This window comes from Odontesthes bonariensis, chromosome 18 (assembly GCF_027942865.1).
Source record: "Odontesthes bonariensis isolate fOdoBon6 chromosome 18, fOdoBon6.hap1, whole genome shotgun sequence".
NCBI lineage: Eukaryota > Metazoa > Chordata > Actinopteri > Atheriniformes > Atherinopsidae > Odontesthes > Odontesthes bonariensis.
The window spans coordinates 10,904,948-10,929,814 of NC_134523.1; the positions used below are offsets into that span (position 1 = coordinate 10,904,948).

At 41.1% G+C, this 24,867-nt stretch overlaps 2 protein-coding genes across 3 annotated transcripts; one reads left to right on the forward strand and one right to left on the reverse strand.

Moving 5' to 3' along the window:
- ndrg1a (N-myc downstream regulated 1a) lies at nt 1–13,003 on the forward strand. The gene is made up of 16 exons (XM_075449752.1): nt 1–142; nt 3,905–3,979; nt 4,299–4,334; nt 6,950–7,055; nt 7,357–7,477; nt 7,796–7,858; nt 7,961–8,021; nt 8,453–8,539; nt 8,687–8,743; nt 8,846–8,949; nt 9,061–9,117; nt 9,214–9,265; nt 9,711–9,758; nt 10,170–10,205; nt 10,540–10,591; nt 11,368–13,003. Exons 2-16 carry the CDS (start codon nt 3,923–3,925, stop codon nt 11,655–11,657), a joined length of 1,227 nt encoding a protein of 408 aa, XP_075305867.1. The 5' UTR covers nt 1–142; nt 3,905–3,922; the 3' UTR covers nt 11,658–13,003.
- ccn4a (cellular communication network factor 4a) lies at nt 12,840–22,962 on the reverse strand. Of its 2 annotated transcripts, none has more exons than XM_075449754.1 (5): nt 22,680–22,962; nt 19,629–19,917; nt 17,347–17,601; nt 13,678–13,871; nt 12,840–13,597 (listed from the first exon to the last, which is right to left on the reverse strand). In XM_075449754.1, the coding sequence occupies exons 1-5, from the start codon at nt 22,725–22,727 to the stop codon at nt 13,298–13,300; spliced, it is 1,086 nt and encodes a 361-aa protein (XP_075305869.1). In that variant the 5' UTR covers nt 22,728–22,962; the 3' UTR covers nt 12,840–13,297. The 2 variants fall into 2 exon arrangements, with proteins under 2 accessions (XP_075305869.1, XP_075305868.1); XM_075449753.1 differs by lacking the exon at nt 22,680–22,962 and adding an exon at nt 22,367–22,437.
- Between the last annotated feature and the right edge of the window lie 1,905 nt (nt 22,963–24,867).

Consider the following 24,867-nt stretch of genomic DNA (forward strand, 5'->3'; position numbering starts at 1 on the left):
CCGCTTTGGGCTTCACGTTATAAACAAATCGACGCCTTTGTCACGACAACAGTTTGTGCTGATCCAAAGGAGAGGAAAAGAAAATTATTGTGGACTTTTTGTGGGGTTTGCCACTCAGGACAATCAGCAGCTAGAGCAACAGGTAGGCTTGTCCTCCACACACCATATTTATTTGTATTATCATGTTAAAGGGAACTGGGCGCTTACTCAGTCGGGAAAGCTGCAAGTCTGAGCACGTTGTTGTTCTCTTTTGGCTGCGGAACTCTCTGGAATTCATTTCTACACGAACAAGAACAAAATAGGGGATGCTTTCGTCTTCCTTAATGTGAAGATGAACTTTTTTTTAATTATTTTTTTTCAAAATTGTGCACAGTACGTTTTTTTTTTTATTATTAGCATTATTGGGGCTTTCGGTAAAGCATATTTAAGCTATGACATGTATGAATTTCTGCACAAAGCATTTTTAAACCAAAGAAAAGCGCACTCATGTGCAGGAGGGACGACATGCTTTTCACACGTGTCACTGGAGGCACGCGCAGACGCTCCAAAATAATCATGAAGTTTCTATTTGTTTAACGACCAAATAATATTAGCCCTACGGCTGAAGAACAAATCATCTTTACTTTATAGGCCTCATATTAAAAGATAATAAACAAAAAAATACATGAGGGCTCGGGGATGGGGGAGGGGAGTTGGGAGGCGCTTCTAACTTGGCAAATAAAAATGTGACATTTTTTTTTCTTCGCCCCCCCCCCCCATGAATTTTTCAATCTACCAAAAAAGCAAAGCTTTCCCTGTCAAAACACCCTGCTTCCTGTCAGATAGCCAGCTAATTCAAATGTTGACATTGATCCGCTCCTCAGTGTGAAAGATTACCAATCTGATCTCAGGTCTTCTGTGCTGTGGGTGATCCAGGAGGATTCATGTCACTATAAACAACAGCGAGCCATCATGCTGATTGCATATCTTTCTTACTGCTAATGAATACCCTGTTGTAGACACCCCCCTTCCCAACTCCCCCGCATTTATACACACACACCATTTTTTTCTTAACCTCTCATTTCACTGAAGACTCGAATATGATAAATACATTTTACTCCCTGCAAATGTAGGTCATTGACATCTTAATCCATTCCTGCTGTTGCCTTGCTGATATTTCAGAATCAGGGATTTGACAGATTATGTGAGATCCCAAAGATTAGAGAAGCAATCATTGTTTCTGCAGATGGAAGCGTCGAGTTAGAGTATTTAAAACTACACGTAGGCATTCGAAGAAGAGTCGCCCGGTCTTGATAGTGGGCTCTCTAAAATTGTGTCTCACTGTCCAAATCTAATCGGTACATATGCTTATCTTCCAGCAAACAAAGAGTTTGAGTTAAATTCCCTGGCTTAGAGCAGTCTTTGGGATACAGTGGAAAACTAGCACCAATGTGTTATGTGGGCCTGAACAGCTGTTCGTTGTTTTACCTGTGAGGCTTAAATCTCTTAATCTCGCTGTCAGGTGTCACTTTTCTTTCCAAAAATTTCACTTTTCAGGGATCATGAGGCTGGTGCTTGTTGTCAGAGTTTGAAAAAGACAATCAAGTAGAGGCTTACAGCATCAACAAGTGTGGCTGAGTTTGTTGTCTTTGTCATGAATCAGATTTATTTATTTTTTCTATTATTATTTTTTATTTTTTCTCTTCCTTTTTTTTTGAGCTGTACATTTTAGGTCCTCCCAAACGTATACTCTCCTATTTTCTCTTCATGCTTACGTAACATGGTCTCGGTTCTGCAAGACCAATTCTGTTTTGTTTTTATTTTTTTGTGTTTTTTTTCCCTCCCATCCTCCATTCAGCATGCTGTCATCTGAGCAAAATCCTACATGTTCCAGTCGCAAATTTGCATTTTTGAACAAGTTTGTCTTGGCAATGGAGAATATGCGACCGTTTCCAATGATTCCAGTTCACCATGATCTGTTGAAGGAAAACATTCTGCTGCAGAACTGACACATAATCCCTGTGAGAAAAAAAACTTACTCTGCAGAAACAATACTTTCCCATTTTGAAATGGTTTCATACATTTGGAAAGTTGCAAACATAATTATTTTCTGAAAGGAAAAAATAAAAAAGTCGACAAGGCTTTTTGGACTTGTGTTTTTCTTTTTTCAGTGCAAATTATTTGACATCTATAAAATCAATATCTGAATTTGAGCCTCTTGTGTGCCTCTCGTTTTCTTGAGATAGGAGCCTCTGGGGAGTAAACTGGGACATAAACATAAGTTCAGCTCAGCACAGCGAGAAACGCACTGTAGGTGTAAACAGCAGGTGACCTACATTTCTCACCCAGACTCTGCTGCCAACATGGTAACAGGTGGAGATGGTTGCCAACTGCAGAGGAGGTCTGCACTTCTCTTTTTGATTTAGGTTAATTTCCTTAAGGATCTAACTGTTTGTTTTTTAGTTGACAGTTCTTTTTCTTGTGCTTTATCAACGAAATTAGCCCGAACAGTTGTTTTCTTTCTTTCAATGTGATCATAAACATGACTTTTCTCACGTGGCTGTGGAATCTCAGCGGGGGCTGATCTCTTGCCCCCTTCAACAAAGCTCCTGCAGTGCAGCAGTGGCCATGTTTTAGAGCGCAGACAAATGAACCTGTTGTTTGATACTCCTCTTCCTCTGCACCATTGTGAGATCTGGCTGGCGCTGGACTCGCTCTCCTCAGTCAAAGGGGGCATGTGTGCACATGTTGGTGTGTGGTGGGGGCGTATTCTGCCGGACAACCTTTGTTAAAGCCTAATGGATCACTTCCTCTAAATGACCATCTTGCTCTGACAAACTCAGCATATTTGGAGGTTGATGAATTTCTGCTGTGGCTGTATACAAAGACCAATGGGGAAAGGCTTGGAGCACAGAACACGTAGTGAAAGCCTGGAAAGAGCAAACCTAGGGACTTGGATCCAAGATAAATGGGGAAAAGTTGCAGAATGCACAGAGCTCGAAAGCGAGCGGGGACTGAAAAGAGACTGGGAATGTTTTGCTGGGAACCAGTGTATCCGTTGTTTCTTGTGTATAAGGATGTGTGTCTCTGTCAGGCAAGCCCCTGGCTCTCGAGCCGCCAGGCCTGTGGACAAAAGGCCCTCTTAACCCGCTAATTTAATTTGCATTCAGTCACAGTCTCAGTCCCCATACTCTAATCTGACAAAGCAGTATGATCCCCATAGCTTGGCTTCCTTTTTTTTTTATTTTTTTTTTTTATTCTCCTTCTGGTTTTGCTTGATCTTCCTCTTTATCTATTCCTTTCCCTCTCTTGACATGGTCACACTAAACTGTGCTTATGCGTTAGGCTTGAGTGCCTTATCTTCAACTTTGACCAGGTTTCAGAGGCGTGACAACAGTCGGATCTCTAATTTTCCGTTTTCCTCTCTACTAGGCCTCCTTTTTTTTTTTTTTTTTTTTTTTTTTTTTTTAAATTCTGGCAGCTGCCCTGTGTTCTGTCTGTCCAGTTGGGCTGTCTCTCTGATATGTACAGTTCTCTAGCGTGGATCTTTTACATGACCAGCATGGTCCTGCAGATCACACCTGCTGGACCTTGCATGGTTTTTATGTCCTTTTTAACCTGACGCTTTAAATGGGAGTGCAGATAAGAAACACACCCAGCATTCAAGTTCAGTTCAAGCTCTTATTGTCTGAAGCTCTGCTATCTAAAGTCTGCTAACACTCCCTTTTTGAAACGACATTTGATACTCAACGATATCATTTCAAAGAACCATACTTTATGCTTTTCTGGAATATTGATAAAGCCAGCTGTTTAACCAAACTCAAAGTTACTGCTTGCATTCTCTGAGCGCAACATTTTAAAAAAAAATTTATTTATTTATTTTTTAAAACAAGTCTGACTAATTATTGTTTTCTTTGCCTTCCAGACTCTGCATCTCTCTGAAATGGATGACATCCAAGTTGTTGAGTCCAAACCCCTGCTTGTTGACAGGGAATTGCCGGTATGTATGTTTGAAAAGCACCAAGCCACTTCGTTTTGGCAAAAAAAAAAAAAAATGTGACCTATGAGTGGAGTGGTTTATTAAATAAGGCTGTAAAAACGGGATTCTGCACCAAATTACCACATTAATTATAAGAAAGACTTGATGCTGAAAATAAAATTCTTCAATTGCAGGCTTTTTTTTTGCTATCGATGCAGTTGAAACTGTGCTAATATGAATGTGTAGCAGTATTCAGGGGCAGGGGGAAGCCCTCAGTTTATTAAATTATTTCCTGTAATTGCATTAGGTTTATGTATTCATTACTGTTCTCTTCTTTTAGGGTCTGAGAGAGGCAGTGCAGCAGCTCGTTGTCAAGGTATGGTTTCAGACGCACAAATTCACAGAAATGAGGTCCTGTGTTATTATCACCACGTGCTGTAACCTTACTTGCATGCGACATACGATACAGGTTGTATTCATACACAGGTTTACTTTGTATTATAGTGTTACTTTTTTTTCTATTACCATATAGTGGCTTATTTAAGAAAAAAATAAATTCTCAGCCACTCATTACCATTGCTGTTGTGGAGTCTCATCTATCGTGGTGAAGACTTCTCATTCACTTATTTATTTATCTTTTTTATTAAGACGGAAATATAATCCAGGCCCCGCTAATTCAGTCATCTACTGGAAGTGATAAACCTCTGTATAAACACACGGCAGAAAACATCTTCGTGCTAAAGAGAATCCATCTGGTTTTTGGGGTAAACATGAAAGTTCAGTCAGTGTTTAAGTTCTTGTTTTCCTTCTCCAGTCTTTAAAATTTATTTTTATCACACCAGGCTGTGGGGTCAGAGCTGGTTATTGGTCATCTGTCGTGACATTTGATTGGGGGAAGGGGTATCTGCCTCCCGACTGTGACATGTATCAAATGAGAGGAGGTTAACCCGTGCTTGAAGGACTCTCAGGAGACTCGCACGTCTTGTGCAGACTTATTTCTTGCATCCAACCAGCTCGGTTATTAAGAACAGAATGGACCATACAATTTTACTCCATGTTCTCACCCAGTTCTGAAGGTTGTTCAATGGCAGGTCATGTCTTACACTAATTTACTGGTCAACATGTCTATTTTTGCACTTGCCATTATGGCCAAGGCATCACACCTCCCCTCAGTTACAGAAGGGTGAAGGAATTCAGATAATTCAAGGTCTTTTCCCTATAATTGGAGAGGGGGGCCTCTTCAGCATTTCTTTCACTTGCTAGACGCCAAGTCATCACACTCTTAGCCTCTCCACTATGACCTCCACTATGAGACGCTTAAAAAAAAAAAAAAAAACCTGCATGGGGATACCCCCCGTAGAAGGAAATTCCTCCACACTGAATTCCTCTGGTGTACTTTGTATTGACACCTATTGGTTGGATTACCTGAAGTAACCAGGGCATGGATCTGTGGTGGCTTGGATCGTAATAATTGGTGACAAAGGATTAGTTGAGTGGGACAAAACTGGGGTGTTTGCTCGTGGCAAAGACACCGAGTACATTTCTTCTAAGGCTGTCACGAAAATGCATTTAATGCTAGTTTGATAGATGTGTCTGTATTTGCAAGTGCACAGACGCGCGTGCAATTGTGCACACGCGTGTTGGAGGATTATCTCGCTGGCATAGCCTACGTGCCCAAGTGTGCCTTGCAAAGGTGGAGGGCGGGTGGTGAATCCTGTTAGTTTCAGCCAGTAAATGGGTTTTACACTTCCTTGGATGATCCCTCTAAAGCACATCCCGGTTAATGCTGCAGTCAAAACAGGATGGAAAACAAACCACCAATAAGGTCACTTTCCACACTCGACCGAGAGGTCAAATCACTGTGGCACAACCGTTATAATTTCAGGGATAAGATTATTCATTCAGATTTGCTTGGTATCTGTAACCACAAACTCATTTATAAAAAATAAAAACAAATTAAACTTTCAAGAAGAATTTGTTTTCTAAAAGAAATATTCCTTTTAGATTGCCTCAGTTTATGCAGGCCCATTTTTGCTGACTGTGCAGAGGTAATTTGAGGAAATGCCTCATCAAAAAAAGCCTTTTGTAAGTCTTTTGAGTCTTAAGACAATAAAATGCAGTAAAGTTTTCTTTTCTTTTTGTAATGGTGTTAATTCTAGCCTTGAAACTATTCCTACGTTTTGCTGAATAATGGCTGCGGCCTTGTTGTTGTTTATTCATCATGCTTTACCACTGATCATACACACTAACTTAATAATGCCCCTCCCATCTGATATTGGCTGATCCAATTTAGGGATCTCTTCATCTAGAATTAGCTTGTTTTGACCAGCCTGCAAGGCACCCTGGGAGGCTGGGGAGCTTAGGCCAACTAGTAAGCAAAGGGGGTATAAAATGCAGCTCTCTGCACAGGGCTGAACAACTTCAGCGGCTTACTAAGTGTTGGATCTATAGCTCAGAGAGCCACAGTGACCACAGTTTTCAGCGGTGTGCAACTCGTCTCTTGCAAACATGGTTCTGGAAGATTCTGATGTGGAAATGATTGTTGCTGAGATTGAAGTCAGCGTGAGTCGACGTTAGGGTTTTTTTTTTTTTTTTTTTTTTAAATGTTTGCACTCTGTAGTTTTCTGTGAAGAGTTTTTTTTTTTTTTTTTTTTTTTTTTTTTTTTTTTTTTTTTTTTTTTTTTTAGGGGATTATGCTGCCTCTGCAGTTCAAGCTGTTGCATAGGTGCTAAACGAAGCATTGAAGTTGTTGTTTTTTGTGGCTTTTTGGGGAGAATGGATTTGATTTTTACGTGCGGGTTCGTCTTAAAGTTTTCCTTAAAAGCAGCTAGAAAAAAATCGAATGCTTGAACAATCCTCTTATCTGACCATTTTTATGCAGTCGGTATTTCTAAGAAAATTATTATTTTTTTTTTAATTGTTACAATGTTGCAGTATTAATATGCAATGGCACTTTTTTTTGAAAAACTGTTCAACGTTTTGCATCTGTAGGAGCACAATGTGGAGACTCCTCACGGAAGGATTCACTGCACAATGAAGGGAGCTCCCAAAGGGGACAGACCAGTCATCCTCACCTTCCATGACATTGGACTGAACTGTAAGCCCTGCTCTTTATTCAGCTCAATCTGGGTGAAACATCTGTTGTTTGTGCCTAAAGCCTGGGGTGTTTTGAATGACTGTACTATGTGCTAACAGATCATGCTCACAGAGCTAACTACAGCAGCTAAACTCCTCAATAGGTACTGATTATGTTAGGACTGCATTCTTGCAAGGAGGCGGGACACAACACCTGCTCTTTATACAGGAGTAAACCCTCCAAATCTCGTGCTTTCAGGTTATTTGAGGTGGTTTCTTCATCTTACACTTGAACACTTTATCCTCTTGTTTTTTTTCCTTAGACAAAACTTGCTGGGACACTCTCTTCAACCATGAGGACATGTCGGAAATCATGCAGCACTTTGCCGTGTGTCATGTTGACGCCCTAGGGCAGCATGAAGGAGCGAACACCTTTTCTACTGGGTGAGGAAAACGACAAACACACACACTTACTCATACAGACACTTGATGCGTGTCGAGCAGTCTGCAACCTTTGACGTGACAGGTAAATCATTTCGTGGGTGTTCGTAAGTTGACCTAATTTGACAAGCGTGTTGTTGGGACAGGTGTTTATCTTGGTCAGCTTAAACCTTTGTGTGTGTGGAGGGACTCATTTTAAGGCTTCGTTACTGTAATGTGAAAACAGAAACACAGATGGCAGTTACATGCTGACGATCAGGAGCCACATGTTGGCAATAAGTTTGTAACATGTGATAACACAATAACAATTTGTTTTTCCAGATACGAGTACCCTTCTATGGACCAGCTGTCTGAGACGCTCCCACTGGTGCTGAAGCACTTTGGGTAAGTCGAGCTGCAGTTTTCACATTCACAGCTCCCTGTTGTATTTAAGATATTTCCTAACCGGTTGTTTTAACAGTATCCATGTATCTTTGTGCACTGCAGCCTGAAGAGTGTCATTGGCATGGGTTCTGGAGCTGGGGCCTACATCCTGACCAGATTTGCTGTAAGTTCACACCTGAGTTTTAATAAATATGGGATAAGTGCTTCTACTTCTTGCTCATTTTGGTAATGAAGCTCTGCTTATTGCTTGATCCTACTGAGCCTGAAGAATGTACCACATCAGCTCAACACAAACAATGTGCTCAATAGGATGTCTCCCTTTGTTGATACAAGGCTGGTGGAGATGCAGCTTTTAACTCCTTGCTGCAGCCTTCTCTGTCTCTGCATTATTCATCAAACATTCACTGTGGATATCTGAAATGAAAGAGGGGGAACTGATTTTGACTGAGATTGGCAGAAAATCACGTAAAATATAGGATTTAAATATTAGATACAATTTATTCAAATAATGACCCAGGAGCAGTGAAGATGCCAAAATATTAATAGCCAGAATTACATTCTCAATTGCATTTTTTTTATTTTTTTTATTTTTAGCTGGACTACCCAAACATGGTAGAGGGGCTGATGCTCATCAACATCAACCCATGTGCTGAGGGATGGATGGACTGGGCTGCACACAAGGTAACAATGCACACACTCTCACACACACTTAGTTGTCCAAAACAAGAAAAAAATGGTTGGCTTTGAATTTTGAACATTCAAAGCTTACCAAAACATGAATTTGAACCGGGATGTACGTGACTAAACGTAACACGCCTCTAATTTCAGATCAGCGGCTGGACCCATGCCATGCCCGACATGATTATCACCCACCTCTTTGGAAAGGTACGGATTAAAGTTCTGCCTCAACAAATCCTTACCACAGTCTTGGGTAGCAAGAACTAAGATTTGGTTGAGTTTGACATATTTTGGTTTTGGCCACCACAGGAGGAGATCCACAACAACCACGATTTAATCAGTACTTACCGTCACCACATCCTGAAAGAGATGAACCAGTTTAACCTGCATCTCTTTGTCAAGTCCTACGAAAGGTAAGCCAATAAAGTTGGGACCCACGCACAATCTAAGAATCCTAAGATACCAAAAATTATAAAGAGAAATTGGGGATTTGTTTAAGAGGTAATGGAATTGTTTCTCCACAGTCGGAGGGATCTGGAAATTGAGAGGCCAGTCCCTGGACACAATGTCAGAACCCTCAAGTGAGTTCAAGCAGTATCATGGTTATTAAGCTGGCAAATTAATTTCAAACATATGATCAGCCCTAATGTATGACTGCATGTGTTTCCCTAACCTAGGTGCCCTTCTCTGCTGGTAGTCGGTGACAATTCTCCTGCTGTGGATGCTGTGGTGAGTTTAGGCAGTTCACACCCTCATTAAAACAAGACCTTAATGCTAATGCGTGTACTTCCCATTACTGTTAACGGTGCTAGACGTGCTTTCCATTCACTTTAGTCATCCGTTTAAAGCCCAAGATGTACAAGATTGTATGTGTCAAAGAAAACGGTTAAACGGGTCTTGGGCAGGAGGACGGGGCGATTAGGAAAGAAGTGGGGGTGCAGGGGTATCAAGTGAATCAGATTAGAATTAATCCATTAAGGTTAAGTGATTTGTGAGGCAGCTACTACTTTTAGCTCGGGTCGGGTCTCAAATCTTTCAACATTCCTGATTTGTTGTATGTGTAAGGGATCAATTTAAACCTTTCTGTTGAATTCAGCTTGAATGGTGGATCTGTGTGTGTTTCAATATGATCACATTGTAAAATACTAACAGACTTGTATGGTTTTACCTATAGGTTGAGTGCAACACCAAGCTGGACCCAACAAAGACTACCCTGCTCAAGGTGAGGGGCCACTTTCCTACCCTCTGCAACCCCCCTGCATTGATGTTCCAATTATAATAGCCTTGATGGAAAAGCTTCAGCTGATAAGCTTTTCAGTGGCTCAGCATTTACCTGGTGACATATTAACCAGAACTATGGCAGCTGGACATGTCTATGCATACGCAAGTCGCCTGTGCGATGCGCAGCATCTGACCTACTTCTGTTTGCCTTAGGCAACCTTTTTTTTTGCCAGCAACTGAAACCAAATGGCTGTTGGACTGACTGTTCAGGGTTTAGAGGGGGAAAACATTGGGTGTAGCGGGGCCAAGGTGTTCAAACAAAACATGTTGTGTATGATTGTCAGGTAATGGTATGCGTTCACTGCCATAGCAACTCTCTAATGCGTTCTTCTGTTTACTGTGCCCTCTCCAGATGGCTGACTGTGGTGGCATGCCCCAGGTTGACCAGGTGTGTATGTCTTTTTGGTAGATGGAGATGTTAATGTTGCAGAGCAGGGTGGTGACACGGATGGATAGTCAGCACAGATAGCCAGGTGGGAGGGGTGGATAGTGTAAAATGGTGGCACTTAAGAGCATTAACAAGAAGCAGACATGGACCACAGTTGTCGGGTTGTAATCCTCCGCTCTGAGCAGCACCTGTTTGCAGCAGCTGTCATATCTCTATCTCATAGCCATCGGTAGTAAGCTGCTGGATGAGAGACGGCGCTTGTCAATGTTGTGTAAACAGGAGTGTTTATCAGTGACAAGAGGGTGATTATGTCGCTTTGTGCTTCTCCCTGCAGCCCGCCAAACTGACTGAGGCTTTCAAGTACTTCATTCAGGGCATGGGATACAGTAAGTACTCAAGATACTCTCAATTGTGCAAGACATTGCATTGCAGATATCAGATGCCACAAGTGTTTTGAAGGCTTCACTCTAAAGAGTTTTCTGCCACCTTGTGGCAAGATGATGAACTTTGTTCTTGCAGGTCATTTTATTCTCCCACCCAGGGGTTGAAGAAGTAATCGAATATTTTTAGTAAAACTAGGAATAGGGCAATGAAGTGTATTTTGCAGTAAAAGTACACAAGAGGTTGCAGCAAAGTGTGGTAAAAATATTGCATTTACTGATTTCCTATCCGTCGGCTAGAGAGGCTAAACCAGTCATTTGAAGCTCCAGAAGATGGAGCTATTTTTTATTTATTTATTTTTCCTTTGATTTATTTTAGAGTTCACCTCTATTATATATTAGTGGTTGTCAGATGATTTGCATGTGTGAAAGGAGAGGAGGAGGAGGGGGGGCAGGCAGGCAGGCATACTCACTTTGTTTTGGGAGTATGAAATAAGAATATCCACCTCATCATATCGCCTCATCAAAGGTGTATCCTTTCATTTGATAATCTTTATTAGTGCATCAATACATTAACAAAATTCTAAAATTGTTTAAAATTCTTCAAGTGGAGATGATTTTTAGCTTTTGTGTTTACTATTGAGTGTTTTTTCTTTTATTTTCTTTTATTTTTTAAATACTCATAAGTATCTGCAAAGTAACCGTCAGATTAATGTGGTGTAAAACATAATTGTCTGCCCTAGAATCAGAATCACTGATCGATTCTCCCCTTTCCCCCCCAGTGCCTGCTGCCAGTATGACCCGTCTGGTCCGCTCCCGCACTGCCTCTGGCTCCAGCGTCACCTCCTTTGAGGGAAACCGCTCCCGCTCGCACACCAACGAGGGAAACCGCTCCCGCTCGCACACCAACGAGGGAAACCGCTCCCGCTCACACACCAACGAGGGCAGCCGCAGCCGCAGCCACACGACTGACAACCAGCACGGGCGCTCTCACATGGACAGCTCCACGGACGGCACAGGCAACAACAATGTGGACCAGTCGGGGCCCAAGTCCACCGAAGTGTCCTGCTAAGTGACGTGCCGCTAGCCAGACACTCAAGCCTCTTTCATGTTGTGCTGCGTTGCCTCTAATTCATATAGAAACACATTCCTAACGCACATACACCCGTAATGCAGAGAGACACTAAGTTGGGATACCTGGAATTATAAAAACGCACAATGGACTCTCAGCTGTACACATTTCAGTGCAACAGAGATGTCTGAATTTCTAAAAAGAAAAAAAAAATCTCTTTGGGTTAAGGTTAGGTGTGTGCATGATTTTCTTTTCTTTTTTTTTTTTCTATTCAGGGATTTACATATATTGGAACCGTTTAGTCAAATGGGAGAGTAATTAGACGCAGCGCAGCATTTAGAGACACCGAAGTGGAGAATGTCGGAGAAAGCTGTGGCTAAGACTACATCAGCTTCTAACATATCTCATGCATTAAAAAAATAATAATTTCAGCTTTTTCAGACTGTTTTTATCCATTTTTACAATATTGACACAGCTTTCTCAAATATACCCGACTGTAAATGTCTTTTTCTCACTGTAATTGATCATTTATTCTTTTATTTTCCATGTCTGAAGTGTTATTGTTAGTGTAGGAGCAGATGTCTAGATGCAGGTAGAGGGAAATGGAAGGTACTTGGATAAACAAAAATGACTGTTTTGCTTCAAATTGCTTTTGTAACTTTGCAAATTAAGGGACGGACATCGTGAATATTCTGTAAATATGCATCCTGCCTATGTCTGTTATCTAAGGATTTTACGCCCTCCCACCTCCTCCAAATGAAATTGAATTGTGTTGAGTTGGGTGATGGTTTTTAGGACATTCCATTGAGATTGTGCTTTGTAATTAATCAAAACTCTGAAATGAAAATTAAAAAGCTTTTCCATCCCATGCTTAATCAAGGGAAGCTGACTTCAGACTCCCCCCCCCCCCCCCCCCGTTATGATTATTTCTATGCAATCAAGCACAATGGAACCAAAAATGTGCCATGGAATTGTTCACTCTGTAGGTGTGATGCTCCTATGTGGTTGTGGGTGAGTGAAGAAAGAGGTCCACATGTTAACATGAGGATAGCCATAGAACTTACCTGACACCTTCTACACCTGTATTTTACTTGCACTACAGCAACATATTACTCTGTAGAGGGCGTATACACAGCTTTGTAAAGATGCAATGCACAAACCATCTAATGCTGTAGAAAAGCATTAAAATGACATAACAGTTTGTATTTATTAAAAAAAATGACAATAAAAATTTGTAACAGATTCTTATTGTGTCATTATTGCATATTTGAAGAATAAGTCTAAAAATAAGACTAACTTTGGTGGTGTGTTTTTTTTTTTTTTTTTTTTTCCTTTTTCAAACATGATATACATTGATGCTTGACGTGTGTTGTTAGACTGCTCTGAGACGAATCCAAGAACATTACATGTGTTAAAAGCTGCATGAATAAATTAAGCATGTAAAATAATAAGTTTATCTCTCACTTGCAGTTTCACGAAAGCACACCATGCTTTATAAATCCATTCTGGAAGCATATAAACATTTCATATTTACATTTTGTTTTCCCGATAGGAGAAAAAACAACTGTGAACAACATGCATTACAAATGCAAAGCATTACGTAAGGCAAGGATGTCGGGTAATTGTGAGAATGGCACTTCTTAGCTCACGACCTCAGGGTAACCATAGTAATTCTCAAGCTCTGCAAAGATGTCATTGGGATTTTTGCAGCTGAGGTTGCAGAAGCAGGCCTGGATCCACATCATCTTCCAGGTGAATCCTGACCCATTAGGACACTCGAACTCCACGTCTATGGTTTTGGATTTGTAGGGGATGCAGCAGCGCTCGTCAGTGCAGACGCCACAGTATTTGGGCCTGTACTGCTTCTTGCTGGTGCAGCCTGATATGGTAAAGTTTGAGGACTGATCTTCCCTGTAGATATTCAGACACTTCTTTCCTGGCTGAGGAGAGAAAGACTTTAAGTTAAAGATTCTGTTTACATGGAGCAATCCTGTGACTGATGAAGGTGCAGATTTACTACCTTGATGTGTTTGGTGATATCCACCTCACATGGACGCAGGTTGCAGAGACGGGACTCTTTGACCAGCTCACATTGCTCATTGGCATTGGAGACCCTCATGGACAAGCCGCGGCCGCAGGTTTTAGAGCAGGGGCTCCATGAGGTAGTCTGGGAAATGCAGTTCTTGTGCCAGCTCCTGGTCTCAGCTGGGGAAGCTGGATCAGCAAAGACAGGGAAGAGAGGCAGATAAATCATGTGTAAAAATACTGTTCATTACTATTTACAGCTTTGTGCCCTGTGAGTTATTGTTCTTCCAACAAGCATTTATTAAGTCCTATTTTGCATAAAATTTATTTTCAAACAACATTCACTTACTTTAATGTTAACTTATTAAGTTATGACATATTTACAAAAAATATGCCACTCATCTAAAGCTCATCTTTACTCTTTTTCTGGTAAATAATAATAATAATAATAATAATAAATCAAATTTGTTTTTTCTGGTAAATAATAATAATAATAATAAATCAAATTTGTAATGCACTTTTCATTAGCAAAAATCTCAAAGTGCTACAAAGTACAACTAAAATCAGGGATAAAATCAACATCATAAAAATCATGTGGCAGCAGAATAGGCTTGCTTAAAAAGAAAAGTCTTTAAGCCTCTTTTGAAGTCGCCCAGTGGTTGCGGAGCTCTCAGATAGACCGGGAGAGAGTTCCAGAGACGGGGGGCAGCCACAGAGAATGCCCGATCTCCCATGGTCCTTAATCTGGATCGAGGAAGGTGGAGGAGGTTGCAGTCTTGTGATCGTAGAGATCTGGTGGATGAATGTGGAATGAGAAGGTCCTTCAGATAATCTGGTGAGGTTCCGTTTAAGCATTGATGGGTGATGAGAGCAATTTTGTACTGAATTCTGTAAGTGACAGGAAGCCAGTGCAGATCATGGAGAATAGGTGTAATATGGTCAGATTTCCGAGCTCTCAATAGAACCCTGGCTGCACCGTTCTGAATGTATTGAAGCTTCTGAAGGTGTTTTCTGTGGATTCCAACAAACAGAGAGTTGCAGTAATCGAGCCTGGAGGAAACAAAGGCATGGACGAGAGTCTCGGCATCAGAGAAAGAGAGAGATGGACGAATTTTGGAGATATTACGAAGATGAAAGAAGCAGGTTTTAAACAGATGCTTAATGTGATTTTCAAATGTAAGTTGAGAGTCCATTCTTACTCCAAGATTTGTAACAGGGGTGGAGAGGGAGATGTCTTGTCCAGAAAAAGAAATAGTCGTCAGAGTTGAAGTTTGAACCTGGTGAGGGGTGCCAATCAGTATGGCCTCAGTTTTGGAGCAGTTTAACTGAAGAAAGTTCTGATTCATCCACGTCCTTATCTCCTCCAGGCAGGTAGTGAGGGCAGTGAGTGAAGATGGTGATGATGATGCTCCAGTTCTAATGTAAAGTTGTATGTCGTCAGCATAACAATGGAAGGAGATGTTGTGCCGATTAATGATTTGACCTAAAGGCAGCATGTAAAGGGAAAATAGCAGGGGCCCTAGAACTGACCCTTGTGGGACACCACAGGAGACACAGACAGTCTGGGACTTGGCGTTGCCAAGACTAACACATTCCAGCCTATTGGAGAGGAAGGATTTAAACCAGTCCAGAACCGTGTCACAGAGACCGACCTCCTCATGAAGACGGTGGAGGAGGATATTATGGTCCACAGTGTCAAAGGCTGCAGTGAGGTCAAGGAGGACAAGGAGAGAAGTAGAGCCAGTGTCAGCTGCCATGAGGACATCGTTGGTAACTCTCAGCAATGCGGTCTCAGTACTGTGAGCTGGACGGAAACCAGACTGAAATTTCTCGTACAGAGAGTGTTGTTGTAGGTGGAGCTGCAGCTGAGCAGCAACAGCTTTTTCCAGCAATTTTGACAGAAATGGGAGGTGGGAAATTGGGCAGTAATTGGAAAGAATGTCTGGATCCAAGTTGGATTTTTTCAGAAGAGGTTTGATGATAGCAGTTTTAAAAGGCAATGGAACATGACCAGATTTCAGTGACTTGTTTATTATTTGTGTGATTAATGGGCTTATTGCAGCGTAATTGGATTTTATGAGTGACGAGGGGAAGGGATCCAGGGCGCAGGATGAAGGCTTCATTTTCTTGAACTCTGTCCTCCTCTCTTCCTTAAGGCCTCCACACTTACAGTAACACTGATAAACTGCAACATTTATTTAACATTTGTAAAGTATACCTTTTGATCTATTCTTATTTTTCTTTTGATCTCTATTTCTTTGTTTCTTTAACACTGTGACACCGACAAGGTTTGTCATCTGTAAAGCATATATAATCATGAACTATCAATTTGGACAATATTTTTTACAAGTCTGTCTTTTAAAACCACGTTGAGTAATTCACAATCCAGATGTACTGAATCATACCGTTTTAAAATGTCTAAAATAATCAAATTCTGAATAGAAATGACTTTTTTCCTCATTCCCATAGTAGCCACAGTGCTGTTTTAGCAGGTTACAGTCCAATAGGTCCAATTTGAAAGATCCCTTCCACTATAGAATGTATTTTTCCTTTTACAAAATACTTGCACGACTAAACTAATTTATATGACCCAACAATTTGCCAAAATATCGGTTCTGTCAACTCTGGTTCTGGTGGTTTTCGGAGGAAAAAGAAAAGTGCTAACCGGATTTCCTCGCCATGTAATGTGCATTGTCTTATAAAAGTAGAATAATATACTTTTTCAGAACTTATACCAGTGAACATAGATGATCTATCACTGCCTTTTCCATCACTGTTATCATATGGCAACACTGTGCAATAGAAGGTTAGTCAGCAATTCCAGTATCATCAATGGAAAGTTTGGTCAATACGTCCTCAATCAGCTTGTTCTTTTCGACCAGCAACCTGAAATCAAAGAATATTATATTCCCAGTGGTATGAAACAGGGAAAAAATTGGAATATGAGAGGCAGGAATAAGAGAATGGTTTGTATTCTTGGATGAAAAAATTACAACATACATTAAATGTGTTATGCTCAAAATTCTATTTTTGACTCAAAGTTAAATTCTTTATATTGTCAGGATAAGCATTCAACCAAATGAACTTGACTGACACAGAGAAGATCAAAGTCTTCAACAGACTGATCGACTCTTCACTGTCTTTATTTCCCTTTTAACATTTTTTCACTGCATCTGCTTTTAATCTAGATACCTAAACCGTGTCTGCCCAACAGTCTGGATTTAATTTTTCTCTTTCTGCAACACAAAGGGATCTCCGTTCACTTTCTTGCCTCCACAGCACCGCTGCATTAACCAACTGGAAACTGGACGTGACCCAAAAACAGTGTGAGGGCTTCCACAGGAAAGGCTTGGTCTCTCCCTGCACACTAACATATATCTCATGATGAACCTGGACTAAAAACAGGACACACACGACTACTTTGTGAGACCCAAAATAAAACACAGCTGCTTCTGCTTTACTTATTGGATTCAGTCATATCTACTAAAAAATCTTATAACAAATTAGCACTGTTTTATGATCAGAATTATCAAAAGCTTTGAGACTTCCCCTTCCCCAGCCTTTAACATATTTCTGTACATTCAGCTCTAAATGGTTAATTGTGTAGCACTATGTAGTTTTGGTTCTCTGACATCACCGAAAACGTTCATTTTGTGTTCCCTACCCTCCACTGCATGTCGCAGCGCTGTCTTGCGCCCTCTCTTGGGTTCATCACAGATCCACTGCTCGCAGCACTGTCCTCGAACTTTTACCCGGCGTGGGTTTTGGCACCAAACTCGGGGAGGCTGGAACTCTGTGCACAGCGACACACAACCGATGGCACCGTTCACGCACACACACTGGTACTTACAGCTGGGCCTGAAGGTCTGACCGTTACGGTAGAGCACGCCGTCATACTCGCAGCCTGTTCCCACCATGTCTGACAGAGGGGGACAACAAGCAGTCACATGTTATTAGGATGCGAAGAGTCAATGGCGAATGCAGAAACTTAGAATAATCTATTATAAAGGGTTCACCTTGCTGGTATCATAAGGAGTGGACCAAATAATTCAAACAATGGCATACAATGCAATATAGTGTATAAGCTTTTTGACAAAACATAAACATTTTAAATCTCATAAAAGTAGTTTTCTTAGGCGGAATGTTGACCCAAATGAACTCACGAGTAGGTATGTTGAAGTTTTCTTATTTTCAAACTAAAGATCAACATGAAATATTGTGATCCTTTTGTTGATTTTTTTAACATACAGTACAACAATTGTTCAAAAACTAGAGGCAATCCAAAGTCTGGTTTGGATTTGGTCTTAATGTTAAGTTTGGTTTGCTGATACATCCTCACAGTCATTAGAAATGCAGGATTACCCAGGTGGCCAAGATGGTATGTGGCTTTGAAGACATAAATCCATCAGGCCAGTGAGAATGACTCGGCGCTTAATGCTCCATCCATCAATCCATGATTGATCCACCTAAGTTGGCCCTTCTTGAGTAGTCTGGATGCTGAAACTAAACCAGGTCCATTTCTAAGTTCAGATTCTCAGCCCAGATCCCCACACTCAACACATGGCCAAATCTGGCATAGAATTTATATTTTTTATTTTTCTTATGCTATAAACATATAGCAGTTTATAACATGCCAACATCTCTAGTGCAGCATCGTTAGTGCCTCAGAGGCATGGAAATAGGTTCTTTTGTCCCTGGCCCTACTGCATATGCTTTCATGGAAGAGCACAAAATGGGTTAAGGATTCAAATGACTGATGCAGAGCGATATACTGAGCTCTGTGCCTCGCAATATACTACGGATTGCAAAAATATTTATGATTGACATAGTTGTGACAACAGTTGCATGGAGAGGGCACCGGTGTTACGCAACATCGTCGGGAAGACAGAGTAGGGAGAGATGCCGAAATTCTTTATCAGAACATCTCAATTGCTAAGCCACGTTAATTTCAATTAATCAGGGGAACTCCAATATGATCTGGACTCGCTAACTAGATAAAGATACTACTTGCAATACCCACTGCACCAAAACTTTTTGAAACTCATGTTTTGTTCTTTGTTTATTCTGTATTTGTTTGCTTTGTTTTGATGGATGGATGCACTATAGTGCTGCTAGCTGGGATGTCATCCTCCATAATGCTACTGTTGCCGTCCCCAAATGCGGAGGAGTATGACGTTACCAAATGCTGAGGATACAGTCATGCACAACAGGGTTATATTTGCATGCCTTCTTCCCTGGAACAAAAACTGTTTTACAGATGACCTGTGGAGAACAGGCTGTGATGATAGCTGGCTGTTCCATGATTCCAAAAGGTTTTCCTTGGTATCGAAATATGTATTTAGTTGGAGTGAAGCCTAAAGTCCTATGACACTCGTAGAGGATTATATTTATCAGTAGACTTAATAAACCGTCTCTATTGATCCAATAATAATAATAATAATAATTGGGTTGAGGTATACAGTACATAGCCTGTATTGCAGCAAGAATAAACAAGCTGCCATGTGCTGGTGGTCAGTTACAGACCCCTCATTATAAACACGTCTGCTTGTTTGCAGATCTACACCGATTTCCATAGCCCCTGGTAGACTGCTTTGGACTTTTAATTAGCTGGCTCCGACTGTGTTTGCGGATCTATGATTTGCGGCCAGATGCTAATTTGCCTGGTTTAGTAAATCTGGCCCCTAATGTTCCGGTTTTTCTTTATGCTTATTTGACTTAGATATAGAAGATGCCACAGGGCATCACAACATAAATATCCTCATGAAACTATAAACTTGCAAAAAAATTGGTTGATTGTTTGAAGAAAATATTAAAATGCCATCACATTCAGCAAAGCATCAGCCGGTGCATCTGACAGCTGATCCACTTTAATCCATCTAGTCACAAAAATGTTGGACAATGAACCGGTAATGTGCAAAAACAACTTGTTGTTTGAGTGACACTTACATGCACACACTCCTTTTTCGTACCTAGGCATGTCCGAGCTGTAGTCACAGTACAGTCCCTTGTGGTAATCACACGTGTCAGCCTCGTTGCACACCTCTCCCACCTGCTGGGCGCAGGCCTTGCAGCACTCACAACCGTCCATAAGGAGGCTCACACCAGGTGGGCATTTGGGAGGGACTTTTGGACACTCGCAGGGCCACTTGCAGTACCTTGTGCGGTTGTACAGGTCTTCAGGTGGGGAGGTGATGACTGTGGCCGGCGGCATGGCAGTGGAATACAGGGAGAAAGCCTGCAGGAAGCAAGGTAGACAGAATGTAAGCGAAATAAAAAATCTTGAGAATATGGCCAAAAACATTTCTATCATGCATATGAATAATCTCTGTAACATCATGTCAGTGATTTGCTAACTGCACTGTAGTCCACTATGACTACAGGCTTCAGCAGCCACTGCTTCATTGTGTTTGTGCATAACAAAATTGTTTATAGCATGAAAGATATTATCTTTCATACCCTTAATATCTTTAATCCTGACTGCTTCTATATCCAGCTCTCTTTGGTAACCTCGTCATGGTAAGTAATTGATCTGAAAAATCTCAAATCCCTTATTGGTTCACTTCCGATTCACTGCCAACTAGATCAGTAAAATGTGGTCATGCTGTGCACTAGATCAAATACTAAGACTATAAAAACACCCAGCGGAGAAAATCTTACTAAATCAATGTTAGGGTCCAGTTCTGCATGTACTTAACACTATTTCCTCTTCCTTTAGTGTGTTTTGACTCTTACAAGCTTCTCTGTGCTGCCAAGATCGCACACTAAAGAGCTTTGCAGCTCTTAAAAGCAGATGTTCACACTGCAACAGGCCACATGAGATGCATTAAGAGCCCAGTCCTCAGGGGTTAGTTTTGGACAAAAATGCAGAGAGGTTGTCTTTTTGATTTAAGATGTATTTTCCAACAACAAGTGGTACAAATAAGTACAAATTGTTTTTAGGACAAGGTGTCCCTGAGAAAATGCCAGAGATTGGTCTCTGGGTTATTATTCAGTGAGTGTGACGCTAAGATTTCCTTTTCAGAAAAAAGAACTAACAGTACTTTTTTTGTTGTTGCAGCTATTAACACCATGAAGGATCTGCAGCTGCAAAAGACACCTGTCCATCATGATCACCACCAGGTCTAGACAAGAAATGGCCCATTTGATTGCAGGTCTAACATTTCCTGTAAAGTCATAAATCTAAACTTGAACCATATGCTCAGAGCAGCAGGACACTTTAGTAAGGAGCTTTTGATCCATAAGACACACACACACACACACACACACACACACACACACACACACACACACACACACACACACACACACACACACACACACACATACTGTACACATACATATATACATGTTTAATCTGCAGTTAATTGTGAGAAAACATGCTTAATCATCTCAAGCACAGCACACCCGAAGTAATTTTTCTGAGCTGGTTCCCGGCACTCCAGTGGAATTACAGTCATATTAATAATGAGTCTGTATGGTATCGAAAGCTAATAATGATAAATGAGTTTTAATCACAGCTGTGCCACTAAGCCATCCCTCAGAAGAGTTAAATTAATTTACAGCCATCCAGCTAATTTACAGAGGAAAAATTATACAAAAACAAGCTCAGCTCAAAACTATTACTCTGAAAAAGAGAGCACATCAGAGAGAAGTGGATGACTCATGAGCTAATTACAAAAAAAAACTGCTCCTAGGCTTAATGCAGCCATCAGCTGTGAAACTGTTTACGTTTGATGACTAAATTCTGTAGGATTTCATTTAGGAAACGCTTAATCACCCTCAGGAAAAGTCAGAGCAAATAAGCACTCAGTTAACCAGAGAAACACAATTTAAGAACACTTTATCAGGAAGGGACTGTTGCAATGACATCGTTGCCCTCAATATCATATCTCTGAATGGCTCCCAATGTCATCAAAAGGGTTTAACCAGTTAGTCTGTGGTCGGGTCCGACAACATGTGGAAGCATTTGTACAGACAATGATTTTCTCTTGTACAGCGAGGAGGAGATCTCTTGAAAAAAGAGGACATCTTTAATCAAGGTGTGAAGCTTGTGGCCAAAAGTTGGGGCACATGGCCAATGGAAACAACAGAAAATTAATTGATTCTTACATTTAATTTGATTCTTACTCATATTTTTTCTGTCTCATCAGCCTAATTAAATCTATTAACATAAATCATCGTTTTGCATTTTAGACCTGCAACACATTCCAAAAAAGTGGGGCAGGTAATGAGCTAAAAAAAGTTGTTAACATTACAAAGCGGTAAAAGATTTATTATTCCAACTTTTTTTGGAGTGCATTGCAGACCTGAAATGCAAAAAGATTTATGTATATTAACAAATTGAATTAGTTTGTAGAGGCAAAACATAAAATACATTGGATACATTCTTAATGCATTCAAATAAAAGTCAATTTTGAAATCAATGCACGTTCTTTTTCAATGAGCATTTTTGGATTTGGGATTGTGTACTTTATTCTTTTACCTTCTTTTGGAGCCAAAAGATAATTTGGGTCTTATTTCACAACCAAGAATCTGCCACATCTAAATAACAATTGCATAACCCCTTAAATATCCAAACCAAATCACTTTTTTCCCCCACATTTATTTTACCCAAGCTCATACTTTCCAAAAACTCGTCACTCGAAAATCGAGGTAAACAGGTGAAGATATTTAGGAAGCGTTACCTTAAATAGCCACAAGATGGCACTAAAATCTAACAAGCAGACACGCAGCGTGTCAGCTGGCTGCAGCATCTCCCTGCAAGTTTGGACGGAAAAAAGACAATGATGACTTTTCTCCAGAGATAGACAACGATAAGTAGAGATTAAAAGGTAAAATTGAAGTCACGTCATAATTCTGCCATAGTTGCCTATCAAGGTAAAAACAACTCACACTACTCTAGGTGTTAAGATAAAGTTGACACCTACATCCTAAAACTGCGTGAAATATGCGGCTTTTCCATTAGAAAAGGGATGAGAAACGTATCTTCAGCCCCACCTGTTGAATCCCAGCTGCTGTCAGAATCCACAACAGGAGCAAACTCATCACTAGTGAGGAACCGCACGTGCATTGAGTCCAGAACTGGTTTCGTTTCGTTAAACGCGCGACACGCCGCTCTGCGCAGGTGGGCTACATCCTCGTCCCCTCGTTGTCATCTCCGCGCGGCGCTCAGTCTGATTCCGGACCTGCTTCTGACAGTCTGTTAAAGAGACCGTGCTGACGTCAGGTCTGCAAGGACGAGCCCCGCATACCTCTTGACAGTCTCCTCTCTTTCCCTCAGCACCGCTTTCACCCGAGCCTCCTCCTCCTCCTCCTCCTCCTCCTCCTCCTCCTCCTCCTCCTCCTCCTCCTCCTCCTCCCAGCGCAGGCAGCCCCCGTGGTTAAGGCGTGGTGTCCCTGGAAGATACTCTGTAAGGACACTGACACTTGTGTTACTCTGCTTTACTTAAATATTAAGTGGTAGATCCAGCCTTTTAAAGTCTTTAAACAGAACACCCATATACGCAACCCTTCTCTAAGATCCTGCAAGAGTATCAGTGGAAGTAATGGGAGACCCAATCCATTGACAATCATCTTGTGCAAAAAAAAAAAGATCTTTTACTAACAGTACTCTTTATACTCTTTAAACTAACAGTATAGGCCATGTATGAGCCATATGCAAGTTTTGTTTTAAGCATAGAGGCACTATCGAAAAGGACCAGGTACAGCCCCGGAGTAAAAAGACAAGGGGCAACTGGTTTAGAGCTTCTCTCTGACTGACTGTTAAACCTTTCATGTTGCACAAGATGAAACATAAAACACAGATTCAAGAGGACTCTAAATGCATGCAAAGAGACCAATAAAACACAGTGAGGCTAAAAAAAACCCGACACAACAACACAGAAAAGCTAAATTGTTCTAAATAATTACTCATGATTACTCTAAACCGCACAAGAGGGATTCGGGATTAGAATAAAAAAAACTTCAAAGAGAAAGAAGACCACCAGAAACCAGCTTAAACCACTGAAGAAGAAATGCAAAATACACGTAAATAGATATCAAATTACAAGGAAGGGCTGGGGAATGAGCACAAATAGATACAGAAGCCTCCTTAAAAGAAGCCTCAAAATGACCACAGAGACATGCAACATCCACAAAAAGATTCTCACGTCTAGATGTGTGTATTACTCATTAGTCTCTTTGTGTCCTTTCGGTTTGTCTTACCTCTAAATAGGAGGGTGTGGGGGCCTTTTACACATCTGTGCCTTTTGGGATCCATCTGTTTTTATTCCATCTGGAGTTTTTAGAAACACCTGAATATTTCATTTTACACTAGCTTTATCTGCTTATTTTGTGCAACATCACTTAGATCACAGTGTCACACTGATGGCCTTCCACATTTAGTGTAATATGCACCTTTGTGTTGTGTTCTTTACTCTGAACTGCACTCCACATCTTAAGGTCTGCTTGCAGTGTTAAAGCTGACGAGTGACTGTTTCCAATCAGGCCCCGAAGAGTTGCTGATGTGTCACTTAACCCCAGATGTTACAGGTAGGCTTCACCTCACCTACTGCATCTATTTTAAGCCTGGGACTGTGTCTGGCCCCCAGATGTTCCCTTTAAATCAGTGATGTCATCACGGTCTGCTTCTTTGCTTTCCTTCCATTTTCCTGGAAATTTGAATGTTTCTCTTCGAGGTGATGCAGATGGGGACCAAAAGAATTCCACTTGATGCGGCTTTTTCAGCTGTATGGAAAAAACCCAACACACAGCTACTGGCGTGCTGTTGAAAGTATCGCTCGAAATAACAAAACTCACTGCAGTGTCGGCCCCCAGAGACAACAGAGAAAGAGTGATGGATGAGAAATGAGTACTTTGAAAAGGAGCGAGCTGCCCCAGGTCTGAACCCCTATTATTTACAGGCAGTCCTCTAATCCCTGTCAGAGAGCTGTCAGCCGCTGAGCTGATCTGAGCTGCGTTTCCTTTTCTGCTCTGACTGGGACGGGCTGACCCCTTCACAGCACAATGTGCCCACTTTCACTCTCTCACACACTCTGTCACTTTCTGTCTCTCAGGTTCAGTTTCTGTCACTCTTCACTTTTCCGTTGCTTTCTTTTTGTTGGGCTCTTCTCCTCTTTTTTCTCTGTCTCTCATGCTGTCTTTTCTCCGTCTGTCTACAGTTCAGTTAAAGGCGGGTTTTGTAACT

Excerpts from the sequence above, each read along its gene's own strand:
- ccn4a (XM_075449753.1), bottom strand. The coding sequence starts at position 22,435 with ATGCTGCAGCCAGCTGACACGCTGCGTGTCTGCTTGTTAGATTTTAGT. Across the intron at positions 13,872-17,346 it reads GCTGCGACATGCAGTGGAGG|CTTCCCCAGCTGAGACCAGG; the intron begins GTAGGGAACACA and ends TTGCTGATCCAG. Across the intron at positions 13,598-13,677 it reads ATATCACCAAACACATCAAG|CCAGGAAAGAAGTGTCTGAA; the intron begins GTAGTAAATCTG and ends TTCTCTCCTCAG.
- ndrg1a (XM_075449752.1), top strand. The coding sequence starts at position 3,923 with ATGGATGACATCCAAGTTGTTGAGTCCAAACCCCTGCTTGTTGACAGG. Across the intron at positions 4,335-6,949 it reads TGCAGCAGCTCGTTGTCAAG|GAGCACAATGTGGAGACTCC; the intron begins GTATGGTTTCAG and ends TTGCATCTGTAG. Across the intron at positions 8,022-8,452 it reads ACATCCTGACCAGATTTGCT|CTGGACTACCCAAACATGGT; the intron begins GTAAGTTCACAC and ends TTTTATTTTTAG.